At 44.5% G+C, this 17170-nt stretch overlaps 1 protein-coding gene across 1 annotated transcript; it reads right to left on the reverse strand.

Moving 5' to 3' along the window:
• Positions 1-1026: 1026 nt before the first annotated feature.
• Positions 1027-16913, reverse strand: LOC138805582 (phytanoyl-CoA dioxygenase, peroxisomal-like). Its single transcript, XM_069990373.1, has 9 exons — positions 16805-16913; positions 14205-14263; positions 12562-12672; positions 11606-11774; positions 8842-8923; positions 6552-6733; positions 4393-4542; positions 2580-2714; positions 1027-1333 (listed from the first exon to the last, which is right to left on the reverse strand). Exons 1-9 carry the CDS (start codon positions 16889-16891, stop codon positions 1280-1282), a joined length of 1029 nt encoding a protein of 342 aa, XP_069846474.1. The 5' UTR covers positions 16892-16913; the 3' UTR covers positions 1027-1279.
• Positions 16914-17170: the final 257 nt, after the last annotated feature.

A 17170-nucleotide genomic window follows, 5' to 3' on the forward strand; every position in this document is an offset into this window, starting at 1 on the left:
TGGTTAATTGGAGATAAGAGCCTCATGAGGACTTTTAAGCCTGGGCTGCCATTGAACCACAATTCTCAGCTCTCAGGCACCTGAGTAGCTAGGATTACAGGTATGTGCCACCAGTGCCCAACTACAGACTTTGCTTTGAACAGCGATTCAGATCTCAACCTCTTGAAAAGCAGTGGCTCACAACAATACCATTGGCACCTGGCTCTTACTCAGAACCTCAATAAAAGAACAAATGAATACATAAAATTAGTCAGGGCTGGGAAGGTGGCTCAGTGTTAGAGTGCTTGCCTTGCATGCATGAGGCCCTGGGTTCGATTCCTCAGCACCACATAAGCAAAAAGAAAAAAGCCAGAAGCGGCGCTGTGGCTCAAGTGGTAGAGCGCTAGCCTTGAACTGAAATGCTGAGGGACAGTGCCCAGACCCAGAGTTCAGGCTCCATGACTGGACACCCCCCTCCCAAAAAAATTAGTCAAATTGTTGCCAAAGAAATCCAGAAATTTCATGGAGATATCCTATCCCGAAGAAGGCAGGAATAGAAATCCCCATCTGTGAGAATTCTCCCCAAGGGATCCAGTGTGGGCAGTGGAGGATTTGGACAGCCAGGATCATAGTCAAGGTCAAAACCATGAGCAGTAAGTCACAGTAAGTTTCCCTCCCAGATACTATTGCTCCAAGTCTACGCATGAAGACAATATCAAATGTTGGATGTGGTGCCTAGATGCCTGGAATCCTAGAACTTGGAAGACTGAGGAAGGATAATTGTGAGTTCAAGGCCAGACCCGGCTACACAGGAAGGTCTTAAAAAAATACAAAAAAGAACGCGTATGCTCCCTCCTGTGGGATCCATCACACCTCCTTAGGGCTTTCAGGAGTGTGCTATGCATTGTTCTAGATTAGAAAATGTGACATTGGTGATGGTGGGTTTATCAGAGGAGAATGCACAACTCAATGCATTCTGAGTTTTGAAGATTTCATTCCTACTTGGGTGGAGAGATAATTGAATAGAAGAAACTGAGACACTGGAAATATACACCCATCACTTTTATTAATTGAATCCAGTTAGTGTTTCTCAGAATAATGTTTAGCCACATCATTTCACCTCCATTAAAGCAACAACACTGCAATGCAAAATTAACTCCACACCCGTCCCCAGCACATGGTTCCTACTTTCTTTACCAAGTGAGAGAAAAGATGACATCACTACAATGAGAAATCATTTCCCTTGGATTCATTGGCTTGCTTTGATTTCCTCTGACAAAGTGGCATGGTAGGGCTGTTTTCAAAGGTTGATTCTTTCTCCTTTCACAAGCCGGGATCGAAATGTCCAAATATCCTGGAAATAACACCAATTAGAAAGTGTTTATGGGATACTTTCACTGGCCCATTTCTCCCCCTTAATAGTTACAAACCTAGTCCCAAGACTCTAATTAAATATTTGCCAATAGCTAGAATACTGCTACTTCCCTACGTGAGTGGGTCCTGAGTCAGTGTGATGCTTCATCTCAGGACAAACACCTTGTGCTAGCCTTCCTGTTGCTTGCCTTTGTGTTATCTGCCTGAACTACTTTAAGCAATCTGCTTCTGATTAGAATGAGATAATTAAAATGGTACACAGCCCCCGGTTTGGGTCATTTTTAAAGACAGGATCTTATATGATGCTTGGGACAGCCTAGAATGTTTAATCCTGTTTTGACAGTGCAATGACAGGTATACATTCCTGCACACAGACTTTGTGCTAATGATTGAAACCAGGACCACAAAATGGCTAGGCAAGTACACTACCAGTGAGCTACCTCCCCAGCCCCAAATAATCACTTGATAAAAGCAAATGATTGTAAAATAATGTGTATTAATTAGTAAAGCATATGAAATACCAGCTCATGACCCTTACTAGTAAGCATTAAGGATCTTAACTCTCTGCCTGTGTGAATTATGTCTCCCATAAAACTCTAGTTGCAAATTTAACAACCACAAACACTTGTTCAGAAACTGACAACTAATGTCTTGAGGATAGGACTCAAGTGCTAGAGTATCTGCTTAGCAAGCACAAGGCCCTGAGTTCAAATGCTAGTACTGAAACAAAAAAAGTAAAAGTTATTGCCCACTAGGAATATGATAGATCACCTAACATCTAAATACTGCATTCTACATGGAAAAGAGGTGTATGATCATAAACCTTATCTTGGCTTCTGTGCCTGGGGAAAGCCCAGTGTCCTTCATTTCCTCTCCTCTTTTCTTGCCTGTCCTTTGTGGGACAAGATTGCCCACTTGTGGTAGGACCACCAGAGACGAGACGCAGCTTCAAGGCCTCCGCTAAGGAAGCAATTACAAAGTGAACTTCTCCTGTTATTCTCATCAATACTTCTAAAAGGAACTCTAACTCAGGTACTATATACTATGAGATGAAACTAGGTATTAGTTAACTATCTCGAGGAGGGAAAGAGTGACTCTCTTTGGCAGTCCTGGATTAGAACTCAGGGCCTCTCCTTTGCTAAGTAGATGTTCTACCACTTAAGCCACACCTCCACTCCTTTAAAAAAAAAGCTGACATTTTTCCTTTGTTATCTTATACTAGGTACCTTAAGGCTGATGTTACTTTCAGTTCCATGCAACTTAGCTGCAATCTCCACGATTTCTTTCTCGATGTTTTCTTGACTGGTGCCCTTCACATCGATGTAGTGGCAGTTGGAGCTGGCAAAGTGGCAGGAAATTGCCTGTAGCAGGAACAAATTGATACTGAAAAAAGGCATGCCACTGAGCCCATGAATTCCTGCCATCCCTCTTCCTAGAGAGTGAACTAGCTCACTCAGGACATGACTGTCTCCAATATAGTCTCCTGCTTGGTTTTTGTGTGTGTGTGTATGTGTGTGTGTGTGTGTTTGTGTGTGTGTGTGTGTGTGTGTGTGTGTGTGTGTGCGCGCCCGCTGGTCCTGGCACTTAAACACAGAGCCAGGGCACTGTCCCTAACGTTTTGTGCTCAAAGTTAATGCTCTACCACTTGAGCCACAGCTCAAGCCACCGGCATCCAGGTAGTCTCCTGCTTTAAAAAAATAAAACTTGGGGCTGGGAAGGTGGCTCAGTGGTAGAGCGCTTGCCTTGCATGCATGAGGCCCTGGGTTCGATTCCTCAGCACCACATAAGCAAAAAGAAAAAAAGCTGGAAGTGGTGCTGTGGCTCAAGTGGTAGAGAGCTAGCCTTGAGCTGAAGAGCTGAGGGACAGCGCCCAGGCCCAGAGTTCAGGCCCCATGACCAGACACCCCCAAAAAATTAAAAAATTAATAAAAAAATAAAACTTGGCCAGGTGCTAGTGGTTCACACCTGTAATCCTGGTTAGTCAGGAAGCTGAGATCTGAGGATCACAGTGCAAAGTCAGCCTGCGCAGGAAAGTCCTTGAGACTTTTATCTCCAAATAACCACTAAAACACCCAGAAGTGGTACTGTGGCTCAAGTGGTAGAGTGCTAGCCTTGAGCATAAAAGTTCAAGGACAGGGCCCAGGACCAGTACAAATAAATAAATAGTCATTGTCCACCCAAGTTTTTTGACTTTAGCATCTCAGTTTTTGTTTATACTTTAGAAAGCAGAGCCCATATGGCATAAAGTACACCATGGCTTTTAAGTAACCCCCATAAAGAACCAAATTCAGTACTAATTGAATTAGGATCTTACCATCATGTAGCTTCATGTGTGTGAGAAAGAGAGGAAGATAGGAAGGAGGTAGAAAGGGAAGAAAGGAATGGAAAAAATGAGAAAAAGAGGAAGGAAGGAAGGAAGAAGGGTGGGAGGAAAGGAAGAAAGGGAATGATGGAAAGGAAAGAAAGAAACAGTAAAAGAGGAAGGAAGGAATGAAGGAAGGAAGGAAAGAGGAAAGGAAGGAAAGAAGGAAGGAAGGAAGGAAGGAAAGAATGGAGGGAAAGAAAAAATATTTCCTGGTGAATAAACTAGGCCAGACTCTGGTTTAATGAATATTATAAAGATTAATACATCTTGATTTTTTTAAAACCTCAGTCATGTGGTTTGAACTTGGCTTGCTTGCTCTCACTGAGATCTTTTGCTAGTGCACTAACATTTCAGCCACAAGTACACCACTGGATTTTCAATGCTTAATCAGAAATAAGAGTCACGCAAAGACTTTTCTGCCCAGGCTGGTTTCAAACCTTGATCCTCAGATCTCAGCCTCCTGAGAAGCTAAGTTTACAGATGTGACACACCAGCATCTGGATTTTTTTTCCAGTTGTGGGGCTTGAACTCAGGTCCTGGGCTATGTTCCTGAGCTCTTTTGCTGAAGGAGTAGCTAGGATCATAGGCATAAGCTGCCAGTGCCCGGCTATGTCTTGAGTTTTGCTTCCAACATATCCATCTTTGCCAATGGGAGCAGCAATGGGAATGCGTACTTTCCGGAACCCTTGAGTTTTGTTCCGTCCAGATCCATGGATGAGCAAGGGGTGAAAGAAAACAGTGTCTCCCTTCTCCATCACGAGGTGCACGCGGGCACTGTTCTCATCGTACTCCTGGATCCCATGGTACATTTTGTTAACTCCTCCCTAGAAAAGAGAACAGGTGCCATGTCTATATGGGAGAGGCCTCCGTGATTAAAACTTAGTCAGTGACGCAGAGAAAGCAAGGGTCTCTAAATTCTTCCAAGAGAAAGGCATGTCTAAATTAGGTTCTAATTTAGATTCTAATTACATTCCAACTTTAAATTAGAATTTGATTCCAATAAGAGTCTACATTTTATATCATACAAAAGCTCTTTAGCCCTGCTCTGTGGCTCATACCTCTAATTCTAGCTTCTCAGGAGGCTGAGAACTGAGGATAACAATTCAAAGCCAGGCCAAGCAGGAAACTCCATGAGAATCTTGTCTCCAATTGATCACCAAAAAGCCAGAAGTGGAGCTGTGGCTCAAGTGGTAGAGTGCTACCCTTGAGTAAACCAGTTAAGAGAGGCTGTGGATTCAAGCTCCAGGATTATCACCAGAAAATGGACAAACAAAAAACCAGCCTCGAAGGGCTGAGTTTCTTTTTTTTCTTTTCTTTTTTGTTTTTGTCGGTCAGGCAGCTTCAATTCTGGGCTTGAGCACGGTCCCTGTGCTCTTCAGGTCAAGGCAAGCATTCTACTGTTGAGCTACAGCGCCACTTCTGATTTTCTGGTGGTTTATTGGAGATAGGAGTCTCAAGGACTTTCTTTCCAGGGCTGATTTTGAACCCTTATCCTTGGATCTCAGCCTCCTGGTAGCTAGGATTACAGGTGTGAGTCACCAGCGCCCTGCTTCAAATGGCTGTGTTTTAAAAGCCAAGTGTTTATATTGAAACAATTGATTTCATTTTTGGACCCAATGAAAAATTCTGAATTCCTACGTATCCTCCATGACTGAACTATCAACTGATCCAGACCACCCTGGCGCTGGTGGTTAACACAGGTGAATATCTTTGAGGCATTTCTAGTCTGGTCCTGTAACATTCTTTCCTCCTGTGACATTTTTCTTCCACAGAACTTTATAAAAATATCATTCTTCTTTTTCTTCTTCTACTAGCCTATTATTTTCTTCTAAAACAGGGGAGAAAATGTTCAGATTTTAGGTTCGTTTATGGGATATCTCAAGTTAATAATATTAAATATAACCATACTTGTTTTTATTAAAATTTTTAATGTTATTATTATGAAGGTGTTACACAAAGATATTAGAGTTATATAAGTCAGATAAAGAAATATATTTCTTTCTGGTCAATTGACATTAAGCTTGCTTTTAAGTATTCCCTAAGTCTATTATATTATATGTTTATTAAAGAAATTGAAACTCATAATTATGTTCTAAATCTTATGAATCAGATAGGGTTTGCAGAGAAAATCCCACATTTCTTTGGAGAAATGGCGGTTTACCCACAGGAAAAGGCAGTGGCTTGGACCCTGTGCCCTTCTCTCCCAGCCAAGGTGGATGTGTTCTGCCCAAGCAAGCTGACCTCTCACCAGTGCTCCTAGCCAGCAGCCTCACTTGACACCACGCTGCCCCTCAAGTCCTCTAAACCTTGTTCTTTGACTCAAGTGAGCCAGAGCTTGCTGCTCTTACTCACGTCCACCTTTCCCTAACCTTTAACTGATGAACTTTACAATTCCAGGTTGTATAACAGGAAGCATGCTCAAATCATTTTCACCTAATTCACCTAATTCACTCAGCCTCCATTGTCTCCCATATGAACAGGAAAAGTCAGTGATAAAGTGGTTTCTAATCCAGTCCCCTATGTTCTCAGGCTTTCCTCTGCTAGTCCTCCAAATGTACCTCTGGACCTTGAGCTCCATTGCTTTCCTGCTCCCCTGTGAGGCTGCTGCTCACCCTTGACCCTCATACCTCCATAGACCCTCTTTGTTACTCTTAAAAGCTTGGCCCAAACATCAGCTATTCTCAGAGCCTCTCCAGAAGTTGCACTGCAAATCCCAGAAGGCATTTCTAAGAAAGGAAATGTAGTGTCATGCCTCAGCTCTTCATGAATACTGGTATGAAATACAAACAGAGAAAGGGATTCTGACCAAGACCCCATGGCCAGTCAGACCTACCTCCCACTTCGGGTAATCATGGGGTTTCAGGGAGCCTTTGTGGCTGCCTGGGAGCACAACCAGACAACCGTTGTTCCGGTCAATATGCTCCATGGCGGTCCACGCACAAACAATGTGATTGCTGGGCCTGAAGGGGAAGTAGTGCAGATCCTGGTGCAAGGGATGCCGGGATGTCTTCTTGCCTGGAAAACAATGTGCTCTCAAAAGATGCTCAAGTGTCAGAGCTCTTACTCTAGTCCTGAAAAACCACTGCACTGACTTATTCCTGCATAAAGGAAACTACACTGTATAAAATCAGTCCTAACAGATAAGCACCAAATTGACATAGCAAATTAATAACAAGGGCTCCAAATTCAACTGCTTGCTTTTGAGTTACTGGTAGCCAAGTGCTTCACTCTAGCAAGTCACACATTAGCCCTAAATTGCTTTCTTCTTATTATTATTTATTTCAGTGTGTGTATGTGTGTGTGCATGTGTGCATGCACACTTGTCCTGAAGTTTGAAATCGCTGCCTAGGCATTGTCCCTGAGCTTTTTCGCTTAAAACGAGCCCTCTACTACTTGAGCCACATTTCTATTTCTGACTTTCTGGGGTGGTCAATTATTGATAAGAGTCTCACAAATTTTCCTGCCCAGGCTGGCGTGGAACTGTGATCCTCAGATCTCAACATCCTGAGTGGCTAGGAATATTGATGTGAGCCACCACAGCCCAGCTGCCTTTTGTCTTTTTATCACTCTGGATTTGGCACAAAAGTAATATCCAGTATTTTTTTAAAATTGGGGTGAATTAAATTAAAGACAATGGCACATGGTTAAGGTGGAGGTCCTCTTCTAAGCCACTAATGTCATAAACAGACTTGCAGGTGATTCCCCTCACAGAATGCTAGTCATCTGGTGTGGTGTCTGGAAGTGGCCCTTTCTCTGTTTTATCCACGTGGCCATTCCTCCCAGCTCTGCTCCATCTCTCCAGATGAGACGCCATGGAGAAAGAGAGTTGGACACAAAGCACTAGTCCAATCACATAAGTCTCTTCTGCTGTCAGAAGGAAGCAAAAGAGAAAAGGAGAAGACATGGGGCTGGTGTCTGCTGGTATAGGAGGATTTCTCAGTGTGATGCAAGCGCCACCTGCTGGAGAATCGCTGAGAAATTATTAAAAGTGGGAAACAGTTGGGCACTGGTGACTCCTGCCTAGCTACTCAGGAGGCTGAGATCAGATGATCATGATTCAAAGCCAGCCTAGGCTGGAAAGTCATTAAGATTCTTATCCCCAACTCACCAGTAAGAAACCATTAGTGGAGCTGTGGTAAAAATGGTAGAATGAGACACTTAAACAAAAAAGCTCAAAGGTACTGCCCAGGGCCAGAGATTAAGCCCCAAGACCATAACAAAAAAAATAAATAAATAAGGAAGTGGTGCTGTGGCTCAGATAGTAGAGCACTTGCCTTGAGCTGAAGAGCTCAGGGACAGCGCCCAGCCCCAGAGTTCAAGTCCCACAACCAACAACAACAACAACAACAAAAATAAATAAATAAATAAAAATAAATTGAGAAACTTGGGCTGTACTTCTTAATCAGTCTCTCTGGAAATCAGGTCTCAAAAATCTACTACATTTTGGCAAGCAACAAGACATCTTAAGAACAACCATGTGTGACTTATCTCGGAGCTTTCATTGTTAGATATAAATAATGCAGTTTTGAGATCAAGAATGCTAAATCTGTACTCTCATGGCTCAGACTGGCTGATAAAGTTTATATATATATATACATTTATATTTATATTTATATGCACATATATTAATTAGCTTAAGATACATGAAATAGGCACCTTTGTTAAACTGCATCATCTGAATATTTAGCAATAACCTTCCAGTCGATAACTAAATCATTATTACCCAGGGCCTGGTGGCTCCCACCTGTAATCCTAACTCAGAAGGCTGAGACCTGAAGATCATGGTTCAAAACCAGTTCAGACAGACAAGTTTGTGAGACTCTTATCTCCAATTACATACCAAAAAGCCAGAAGTAGAGCTGTGGCTAAATTGGAAAATTGTGAGTCTTAAGCAGAAAAAATGAGATGAGAGTTTACAGCCTTGAGTTCAAACCCAAGTACCAGCACAGAACATAATAAAATAAATTTACTATTAGACTTTAAGGGGTAATAATGGAAGCAATTTTAAGACTGAAAGGAAATTGCATACATTCATATGACCAGACTAGAACCACAGCTTTGAATACTTTAACTCAATAATTTTTCTTCTCTTACTTCTCCTTAACAAAGAAAAACATCTTTACCAGTATCAGGCGGCTTGTTTATCAGCATGGTGTGCATGGCCATAATATTGGGTCCAGTGAAGCACTCCACATATTTCAGGATCTAAGAGAAAAGAAAGAACAACTTCATAGGAAATCAGAAGGCTAGGCCAGTGGGAGACAGTTCAATTATCACATAAGAACCAAGATGGCAGTGGTCTAAAACACAACTGGCATTTCCAACACTGCCAATAAAGTGCGAAAAGCTCAGCAATTGGATATCATGCTAAATCTCTAACACTCTGAATTAAATGGATTTATGGAGCCAGCTTGAAAGGTAGCCTTTTTTTCCCTAAGAGACAAATAAAAGGCAACTAGAAAGGACAAGAGCAAGGCTGCTGATAAAGCCACGGAGTATGGCCAGGGACAAGGCAGCGTCCTCCTTAGCGACTCCAGGAGAAAAGGGAGGATCCCTACAGAAAACAGAACAGTGGCTCAGCAAACTCCTCAAATCAGTGTGGCAAGACCTTAAGTGACGTCTACAAACCAGACACAGGGGTGGAAAATGGGGTCACTACGGTGAACAAGGAGAACAGACTCCATGTCTTAAACCCATTGTCCCAATTATTCAGACAGTGAGATCAGGAGGATCCTAATCCAAGACTAGCCTTGGGAAAATGTTAGTGAGACCTGATTTCTACCCATAAAAAGCTGGGTGTGGTGACCACTCTGTTATCCCAGCTATGCTGGGAACCATGAATAGGAGGATCTAATACAGACCAGCCAAGAGGGCCACTTCCCCTGTGACCTTCCTGACTGAGGACTGAGGTGACATCACAGATGTCTAACCTGCACAGTCTTTCTACATTGGTCAGCATCTGGTAACAATATTTTACAAGTGCTGAATGCAAAGTCTCCTGAACAAATGATCAAGAAACCATTGATATGGTGACTTTGCCTTGAAGAAGAGACCAGGACATATTTGTACAATGCAATGGTTTGCAATGGTTGACAAGCTACATTGAAATTGATAGAGAAAGATGTCTGGGATCCACTGTATGTGGAAAAAAAACCCTGAGGAGCAACAGGTTCCTGTGTCCCCAAAAGAGGGCATATGCAAATGGGTTCATTTACAAGGAATCATTCTTCATAAAGACATGAATACCTTAACTGTGAGTGGGGTTGGGGGTAGAGAAAGTCTTTCTGTACTGCATAGATTCTTTTATAGATATCAATACCCTTTAGCAGTGGTACTGGGGATTGAACTCAGGGCCTCACGCTTTAATAATTCAATTTTATTTGTTACTATCAGGGTTTGAACACAGAGCCTTGTTTGTACTGAGCTTTTTCCACTCACAGCTGCTTAGATTTGAGCCACAGCTCCAGAACACAGTGGTAGACTTGAGCCACCCTCCAGCTCAGTATTTGGCTGGTTAGTTTAGCTATGGAGTCTCTCAGACATTTCTTCCCTGGATATCTTTGAACCATGATCCTCTTAGATTTCAGCCTCCTGAGTAGCTAGGAGTACAAGTATGATCTATTGGCATCTGGCTGCTTTAGTTATTATTGGAATGGGGTTTTGTGTTTGTGTCCTGGACCAGGACCTCTCTATCTGTGCCTCCAGGTTAGCTGAAAAACACTAGTGAAGGGCTGGCAAGCGGCTCAGTGGCAGAGCACTTGCCTTGCATGCCTGAGGCCCTGGGTTCGTTTCCTCAGCACCACATAAGCAAAAAGAAAAAAGCCGGAAGTGGCGCTGTGACTCAAGTGGTAGAGTGCTAGCCTTGAGCTGAAGAGCTGAGGAACAGCGCCCAGGCCCAGAGTTCAGGCCCCACAACCGGACAAAAAAAAAAAAAAAAAACACTAGTGAAAAATACCACACTCAAATGATTAGTTGAGATAGGATCTTGATAACTTTTTGTCTTGCTGGACTTGTGCCTAGATCCTCCCAATCTCTGCCTCCGGAGTATCTGGGTGTGATTATGGGTGTGAGTCACCATGTTCTGTTGCAGTTACAGAAAGAGGGGGAGGCTTTGTTATTATTGTTAGTATTAGAAAGCTTGGCTCCAGTGGCTCACATCTGTAATCCTAGCTATTCTCAGGAGGCTGAGATGTGAAGATAGAAGTTCTAAATCAGGCCAGGCCCGAGTGTCCATGAGACTCTTAACCTTCAACTAACCACTGAAAAGCCAGAAGTAGAGCTGTGGCTAAAGTGCCGAGTGTTGCCCTTAAGCAAAAAGCTCAGGAACAGCTCTGAGTTCAAGCCCCAGAGCACTGGCAGAATGCTTGCCTAACATGGACAATGCATGAGCTCAACTCCCAATACGAAACATAATTTTTTTTCTTTTCAATTCCCTTCTTTTTGATCGTTTCCTTTTATTATTGATCCAAGACTGGGTCTTGAACTTGGTTTCTGACACTTTTGCTCACTGGACTAGCACTCTACCAACTGAATCACAATTCAACCCGAGAAATTTTTTTAACAAACTAAATTTAAAAACAAAAGTACATCGGGCATGATGACACATGCCCATAATTGCAGCTAGTCAGAAAGCAGAGGCAGGAAGAACATGAGACTGAGGCCAGCTGGGATAAACATAGTGAGAGCCTGTCACAAAAACACAGGGGTCTAGGGTCTAGGGTCAGGTGGTAGAGCACTTAACTAGCATGTGTGAGGTCCTGTTTGCAAACCCTAGTACCACAAAAACAAAGAACCATGCAGGGATGGAGCCCATGGAGCATCTTGGGAGACAGAGCCCCTGCCTGGCCAGAGGGGGCTGAGGGGAAGGAGCAGAGAGCCCACTGTCACCTGGGGAAGTGTGCAGTATCTGAAGAGCTCCGGGTCTTCTTGGAAATCCTGAATCTTCGTGACCACTTTCTCACTTGGAGCAAGTTGCAACTTTGAAATGGACACATCCTTCATTACTATCAATCCATCCTGCTTCACTTCTTTCCTACAGATTTTTTCAAATTCATCCCTAGAAAGTTAAATTTACCAAAGATATCATGAGTGAGGGTTGCAAGCTCTCCTCTCAGTGCCCCACCCTGGGGAAAGCTGTGTGAGTTCAGGGTGGCTTCTCTGTCCTGGAGCCCTACTTGGAATTCTCCTGGGATGGAGGAGAAAATAGCAGGATCAAAAATGCTAGCTGGAAGCCAGGAACCGGTGGCTCACACCTGGGTCATCTTAGCTACTCAGGATGCTGAGATCTGGGGAGTGTGGCTCCAAGCCAGCATGGGGAGGAAGTCTGTGACTCTTATCTCCAATTAACCACCAAAAGCTGGAACTGGAGCTCTGGCTGAAATGGTACAGTGCTAACCTTGAACAAAGAAGCTCAGGGAGAGTCCAAGGCTCATGCCTAGACTCCTAACTACTCAGGATGCTGAGATCTGAGGATTGCAGGTCAAAGCCAGCCCAGGCAAGAAAGTCCACAAGACTCTTATCTCCAATAAACTACCAAAAAGCTGGAAATGTAGTTGAGGCTGAAGTGGTAGAGCACTAACCTTGAACAAAACAAACTCAGGGACTGTGCTCAGGCCCTAAGTTTAAGCCCTAGAACTGCAAAGAGGAAAAAAAAAAAAAGAAAGGAAGGAAGGAAGGAAGGAAGGAAGAAAGAAAGAAGGAAGGAAAAGAAAGCAAAGTTCAAGGAAAGCACCCATGCCTTGAGTTCAAGTCCTAAAAACAAAAAAACAAATCTGAACCTGCAGAGGACAATTTGCATTGCATACACAAGTGTAATCCACATTGTTGTCAAAATACTACTATACCTGAAACGCTGGATATCCTCATCAGATACCAGATTTTTAATGACAAGAAAACCATTTTCTTCATAAAATTGTCTCTGCTCCAGGCTTAGGATGCTGTTATCCAAAGTAAACCTAAATGACAAGAAAGTCCCACCAAATAAACTCAAATTTCAAAGTACAAGTTAACAAGATGTACCACAAACTTGACACATGTTCAGGGGTGTTTTGTTAGGGGAGGGGAGTAGTCATAGGGCTTGAATTCAGGGTTTGGGTGCTGTCCTTGAGCTTTTTTTGCTCAAGGTAGCACTATCACTTGAGTCACAGCTCCACTTCTGGCTTTGCAAGGGGGTAGTTAATTGGAGATAGTACTCTCATACTTTAATGCCCGGGCTGGTTTTGAAACTCCATCCTCTGATTTCAGCTTCTTGAGTAGCTAGAATTGCAGGGGTGAGTCACCGGCACCAACTCCCTGTTTGCTTTTGAATCAAGCATTTCTATTATTATGGTTTTAAGGAAATAATCTGGAAAAGTTTATAAAACTTTAAGTTCCGCTGGATGGTACTCAAGAGGCTGAGATCTGAGGATGATGGTTAAAAGCCAGTTCGGCAGGAAAGTCCGAGAGATTCTTATATCCAATAAACCACTAGAAAACTGGAAGTGGTGTTGTAGCTTAAGCGGTAGAGTATTTGCCTTGAGCTGAAGAGCTGAAGGATAGACCCCAAGCCCAGAGTTCAAACCCCAGAAAAAAAATGTTGTTTTTTTTTTTAAGTTTAAAATGTTGACTAGGACTGGGAAGGTGGCTCACTGGTAGAATGCTTGCCTTGCATGCATGAGACCCTGAGTTGGATTCTTCAGCACCACATAAGCAGAAAAAGTTGAAAGTTGTGCTGTGGCTCAAGAGGTAGAGTGCTAGCCTTGAGCTGAATAGCTGAGGGACAGTGCCAAGGCTCAGAGTTCAGGTCCCACAACCGAAAAAAAAAGAAAAAAAAAAAGGAAAAAACTAAAGAAAAGAAAAAAGAAAGAAAAAGATAAAGCAAAAAAACAAAGTTGACTATGATCATCAAAAAAATGTGCAGTAATGGAAGACATTTTAATTAAAGACATTATAACCACTCTATGATTATGATGCAGGTATTGAAAATGTCAGATGGGGCACTGGTAATATAATGTAATGTAATACATAAATATAAGCTAATTTAAATGGGATATATCATGTGAATTTTTTTCATCAGTCGTGGGGCTTGAACTCTGAGCCTGGGAGCTGTCCATTAGCTCTTCAGCTCAAGGCTAGCACTACCACAGGAGCCACAGCAACACTTCCAGCTTTTTGTCTTTATGTGGTGCTGAGGAATCGAACCCTGGGCCTCATGCATTCAAGGAAAACACTCTACCACTGAGCCACCTTCCTAGCCCCTCAAGTGAATTTTTAAAGGTGAGATTACGTATTTTCTGCTTGTTTCTGAATTTTAGAATACACATAGAAAAATTCAAATCAAGGCCTTCCAAACTTCAAACCACTGCCCTAATTAGTGCAAGACCCAGGACAGAGGACTTGAATGATGAAAGCTAAGGGCTGACATGTTCTATTGAGCCTGACAAGCTGATCTCCCCGGGAAACATGAACACCCACAGTATGGCCACAAACAAAGGTAAGATCTACTTACTGGAATTGTTGAGGATGGAAACTGGTGGGAGAAACAGTCCCAGAAGTGGGGTGTGTTACCTAGGATGGAGGTTAAGGCAGACAATGGAAAAGGAGGAGCCAACCTTTTTTAGAAACTACTGGGTGCTTGCTTTGCCACTTGAGACTCACCCTGACCTCTCAGGTAGGCCTCAAGCCCTGTTGCTTCTGCCCTATAGCTCATCACCCACAGCACAAGGAGCCTAAGGAGGTCTGATGGAGCAAGAGCTGGAAACCGGGGCTTTGACCACCCAGAAACAAATCTGTCTGGTTCCATTTTCCTGCACTGGGGTGCTGACTTGGACACAAACCCCAAAGCTTATCTCCACAAGCAGGGAGAGAAAACAGGCCTACTCAATGTGTCTCCAGTAGAAGACTTGTCTAGAGGTAGGGGGCCCTGAAATCTTAGTCCACCCAAAGCCAACAAAGACCCCCCAGAACAGTATACAGAAGCCACACAGTGTACTGGTACTTAATTTTTTTTCTAATCCCGGAAAATACTAGAAACACTTTTTGCACAAGAACTGCAAATTTTTGACATAGCATATTGCTATTTTTTTCACTAATTCTTGGTTAAAGTGTTACTTTTACATGTTAATTATCAACAACTGATTGTCATTTGTTTGTTTGATGGTACTAGGGCTTGAATTTAGTTCTGAACTAAGCCACCAGACCATCTTTTTGCTGGTTGTTTTGGAGATGGAGTCTTAAGGACTTTTCTGTCCAGATGGGCCTTGAACTATACAAACCTTCCATTCTCAGCCCCCTAATATAGAGGAGCCAAGGCACCCTGCTATTTATTATTTCTTAAATGATGTCTTTGTAGAATTGGGTAGCAATACTGTACTCCAGTAAGAAAGCCAGTGACAAGTCAGAATAGAATCACTTTCTGTCTCTCAGAGGTAGGCTGGTGAAAGTCTTTGCTCAATTACCTTCAGCAATATCAGTTCAAGGACATGCAGATTATAGCCTTCAAAAAGACATATTCTTGTCCACTCTCCACTATTCCTGCAGCATGTTTGTTAGCTGTTCTCAGAGACATTGCGGATGATGTGGAAATATTTATAAAATAAGTTGAAAATGGATGAAAACAACATATTAAAAAGTATAGTGCTAATTATGTAACATATACATAGGAAAGAACTATGCCAGAAAATTTACCAACGGTGAGCGTGTGTGTGGGAGTTGAACTCAGGGCCTCAGGGCCTTCTACTCTTGGTTCTTTTGCTCATGGCTACTGTTCTACCACTTGAAAAACACCTCCATTTCCAGCTTTTTGCTGGTTTCCTGGAGATAAGAGTGTCTCCAATTTGTCTGTCCGGACTGTCTTCCATCTTCCATCCTCACACCCATCCTCAGATCGAGCTCCTAGTAGCTAGGATGATAGGCATGAGCTACCAGTGCCTGGGCAAATGATGATTTGGGGGTTCCATTCCTATATTTTCTCCTGATTTACTTATCTGCATTTAAAAACATATTTTGTATTTCAAAAGCATTATTATTCCAGGTGTCAGTGATCCACACTTCTCCAGGAGCACCAACACAAATAAAAATGTAGAGCAAAAGACTAGTGAGACCACTGGCAGCTCATGTCTATATTCCTTGCTACTCAGGAGGCTGAGAGCTGAGGATTAGGATTCGAAGCCAGCCAGGGCAGGAAAGTTAAGGAGACTCTTACCTCCAAAAAACTAGTCCAAAAGAGCTGGAAATGGCACTGTGGTTCAAGTGGTAGAGTGTTCACCTTGAACCAAAGAAGCTAGGAGCATTTTCCAGGCCCAGGAACAACAACAACAACAACAAAAACAAGTAGTGAGAGACATGACCAAGAAACATGATTCTAGTCCTAAGCAGAACTGCCCAGTGTGTTGAATGAGCCTAGCACCGAGGTGTCTGGCAATGCAGGTGACACGGACTGGTGCGGTCCACGGCCATTTCCACAGCTGCTGCTGTGGTTGAAGGCCCCTGGACAATCTGTGCCCTCCTCGGGTGGAAGTCTCTTCCCTGTGCCCTGCGATGAGGTCATCCGCGGAGGGTCATGCTCCCGTGGATCTGTCCAAGCTGCTGGTGCTGTGTCCTGGCAGCTGTGGGGCGGAGCCAGAGGGAGGGTGGCCTTCCTGGCTGTCAGTGCCATCCTAGTGCTTAGGGCCCCAGGAAGGGGGCAGGGCGGCTCCTGCTGGGAACTTCCTCCGGAACTGCCACAATCCACGCTGAAGGGGGGCCCTGGGGTCCGGCGGCCCCCCAGAGCTCCCCGGAAGTGGGCAACAGAGGGCGCAGAGGGGGTCCCACTGGGCTGGGGGGCGGCCCAGGGCGGCGCCAGAGGCTCAGCTCCGCCTCTCGAGGACGGATGCCCGTGATCTCCAAGGACGAACCGTGTCCTGGATGATCCAGAACGGGGCACCCGCCGCAGCCCCTCGAACCCACCGAAGCCCCCTCCCCAGGCCCGACAGCCTCACGCCCCAGGACAAGGACGTGGGGCTGCCGCCCGGGCGGACCTCGGGGAAGGATCCAGTCGCCAGGCCCCCCGGACACCACCCGGGCCGAGGCGGGGAGCTCGACCGGAGTCCCTCGCAGGGTGAAGGATACGACGTCCCGGGGCTCGGGGCGGCCGAGGTGGCCCAGGACGGTCCGCAGGCGGGCGGCGGCGCGCGCGTCCATGGCGGCGGCGTGCATTCTGCGCCGCCCGCCCCGCCAAGGCCCCACTTAACGCGGCCCCGGCCCCGGCCCCGCCCCGGAGGCGGAGGGCGGCCTCGGCCCAGTGCGTGCTTGTGTGCGGGTGTGCCTCGGGCTGCCTGCCGCCCATGCCTGGTTCTGGAGCTGGAATCCAGAGCTCCCCGCTCTTCCCCAGACACTTTGCTCTACACTTGAAGCGCGGCTTCCCCTGCAGCTTCTGGTTGGTCTCATCAACTTTCCTTTGCACAGCAATCCTCTGATCGCAGCCTCCTGAGCTCT

Source organism: Dipodomys merriami, unplaced genomic scaffold (assembly GCF_024711535.1).
Source record: "Dipodomys merriami isolate MVZ:Mamm:240054 unplaced genomic scaffold, mDipMer1.0.p SCAF_4, whole genome shotgun sequence".
NCBI classification, from domain to species: Eukaryota; Metazoa; Chordata; class Mammalia; order Rodentia; family Heteromyidae; genus Dipodomys; species Dipodomys merriami.

Excerpts from the sequence above, each read along its gene's own strand:
- LOC138805582 (XM_069990373.1), bottom strand. The coding sequence starts at position 16,891 with ATGCACGCCGCCGCCATGGACGCGCGCGCCGCCGCCCGCCTGCGGACC. Across the intron at positions 4,543-6,551 it reads ATGATTACCCGAAGTGGGAG|GGAGGAGTTAACAAAATGTA; the intron begins GTAGGTCTGACT and ends TCTCTTTTCTAG. Across the intron at positions 1,334-2,579 it reads AAAGTAACATCAGCCTTAAG|GATATTTGGACATTTCGATC; the intron begins GTACCTAGTATA and ends TGTTATTTCCAG.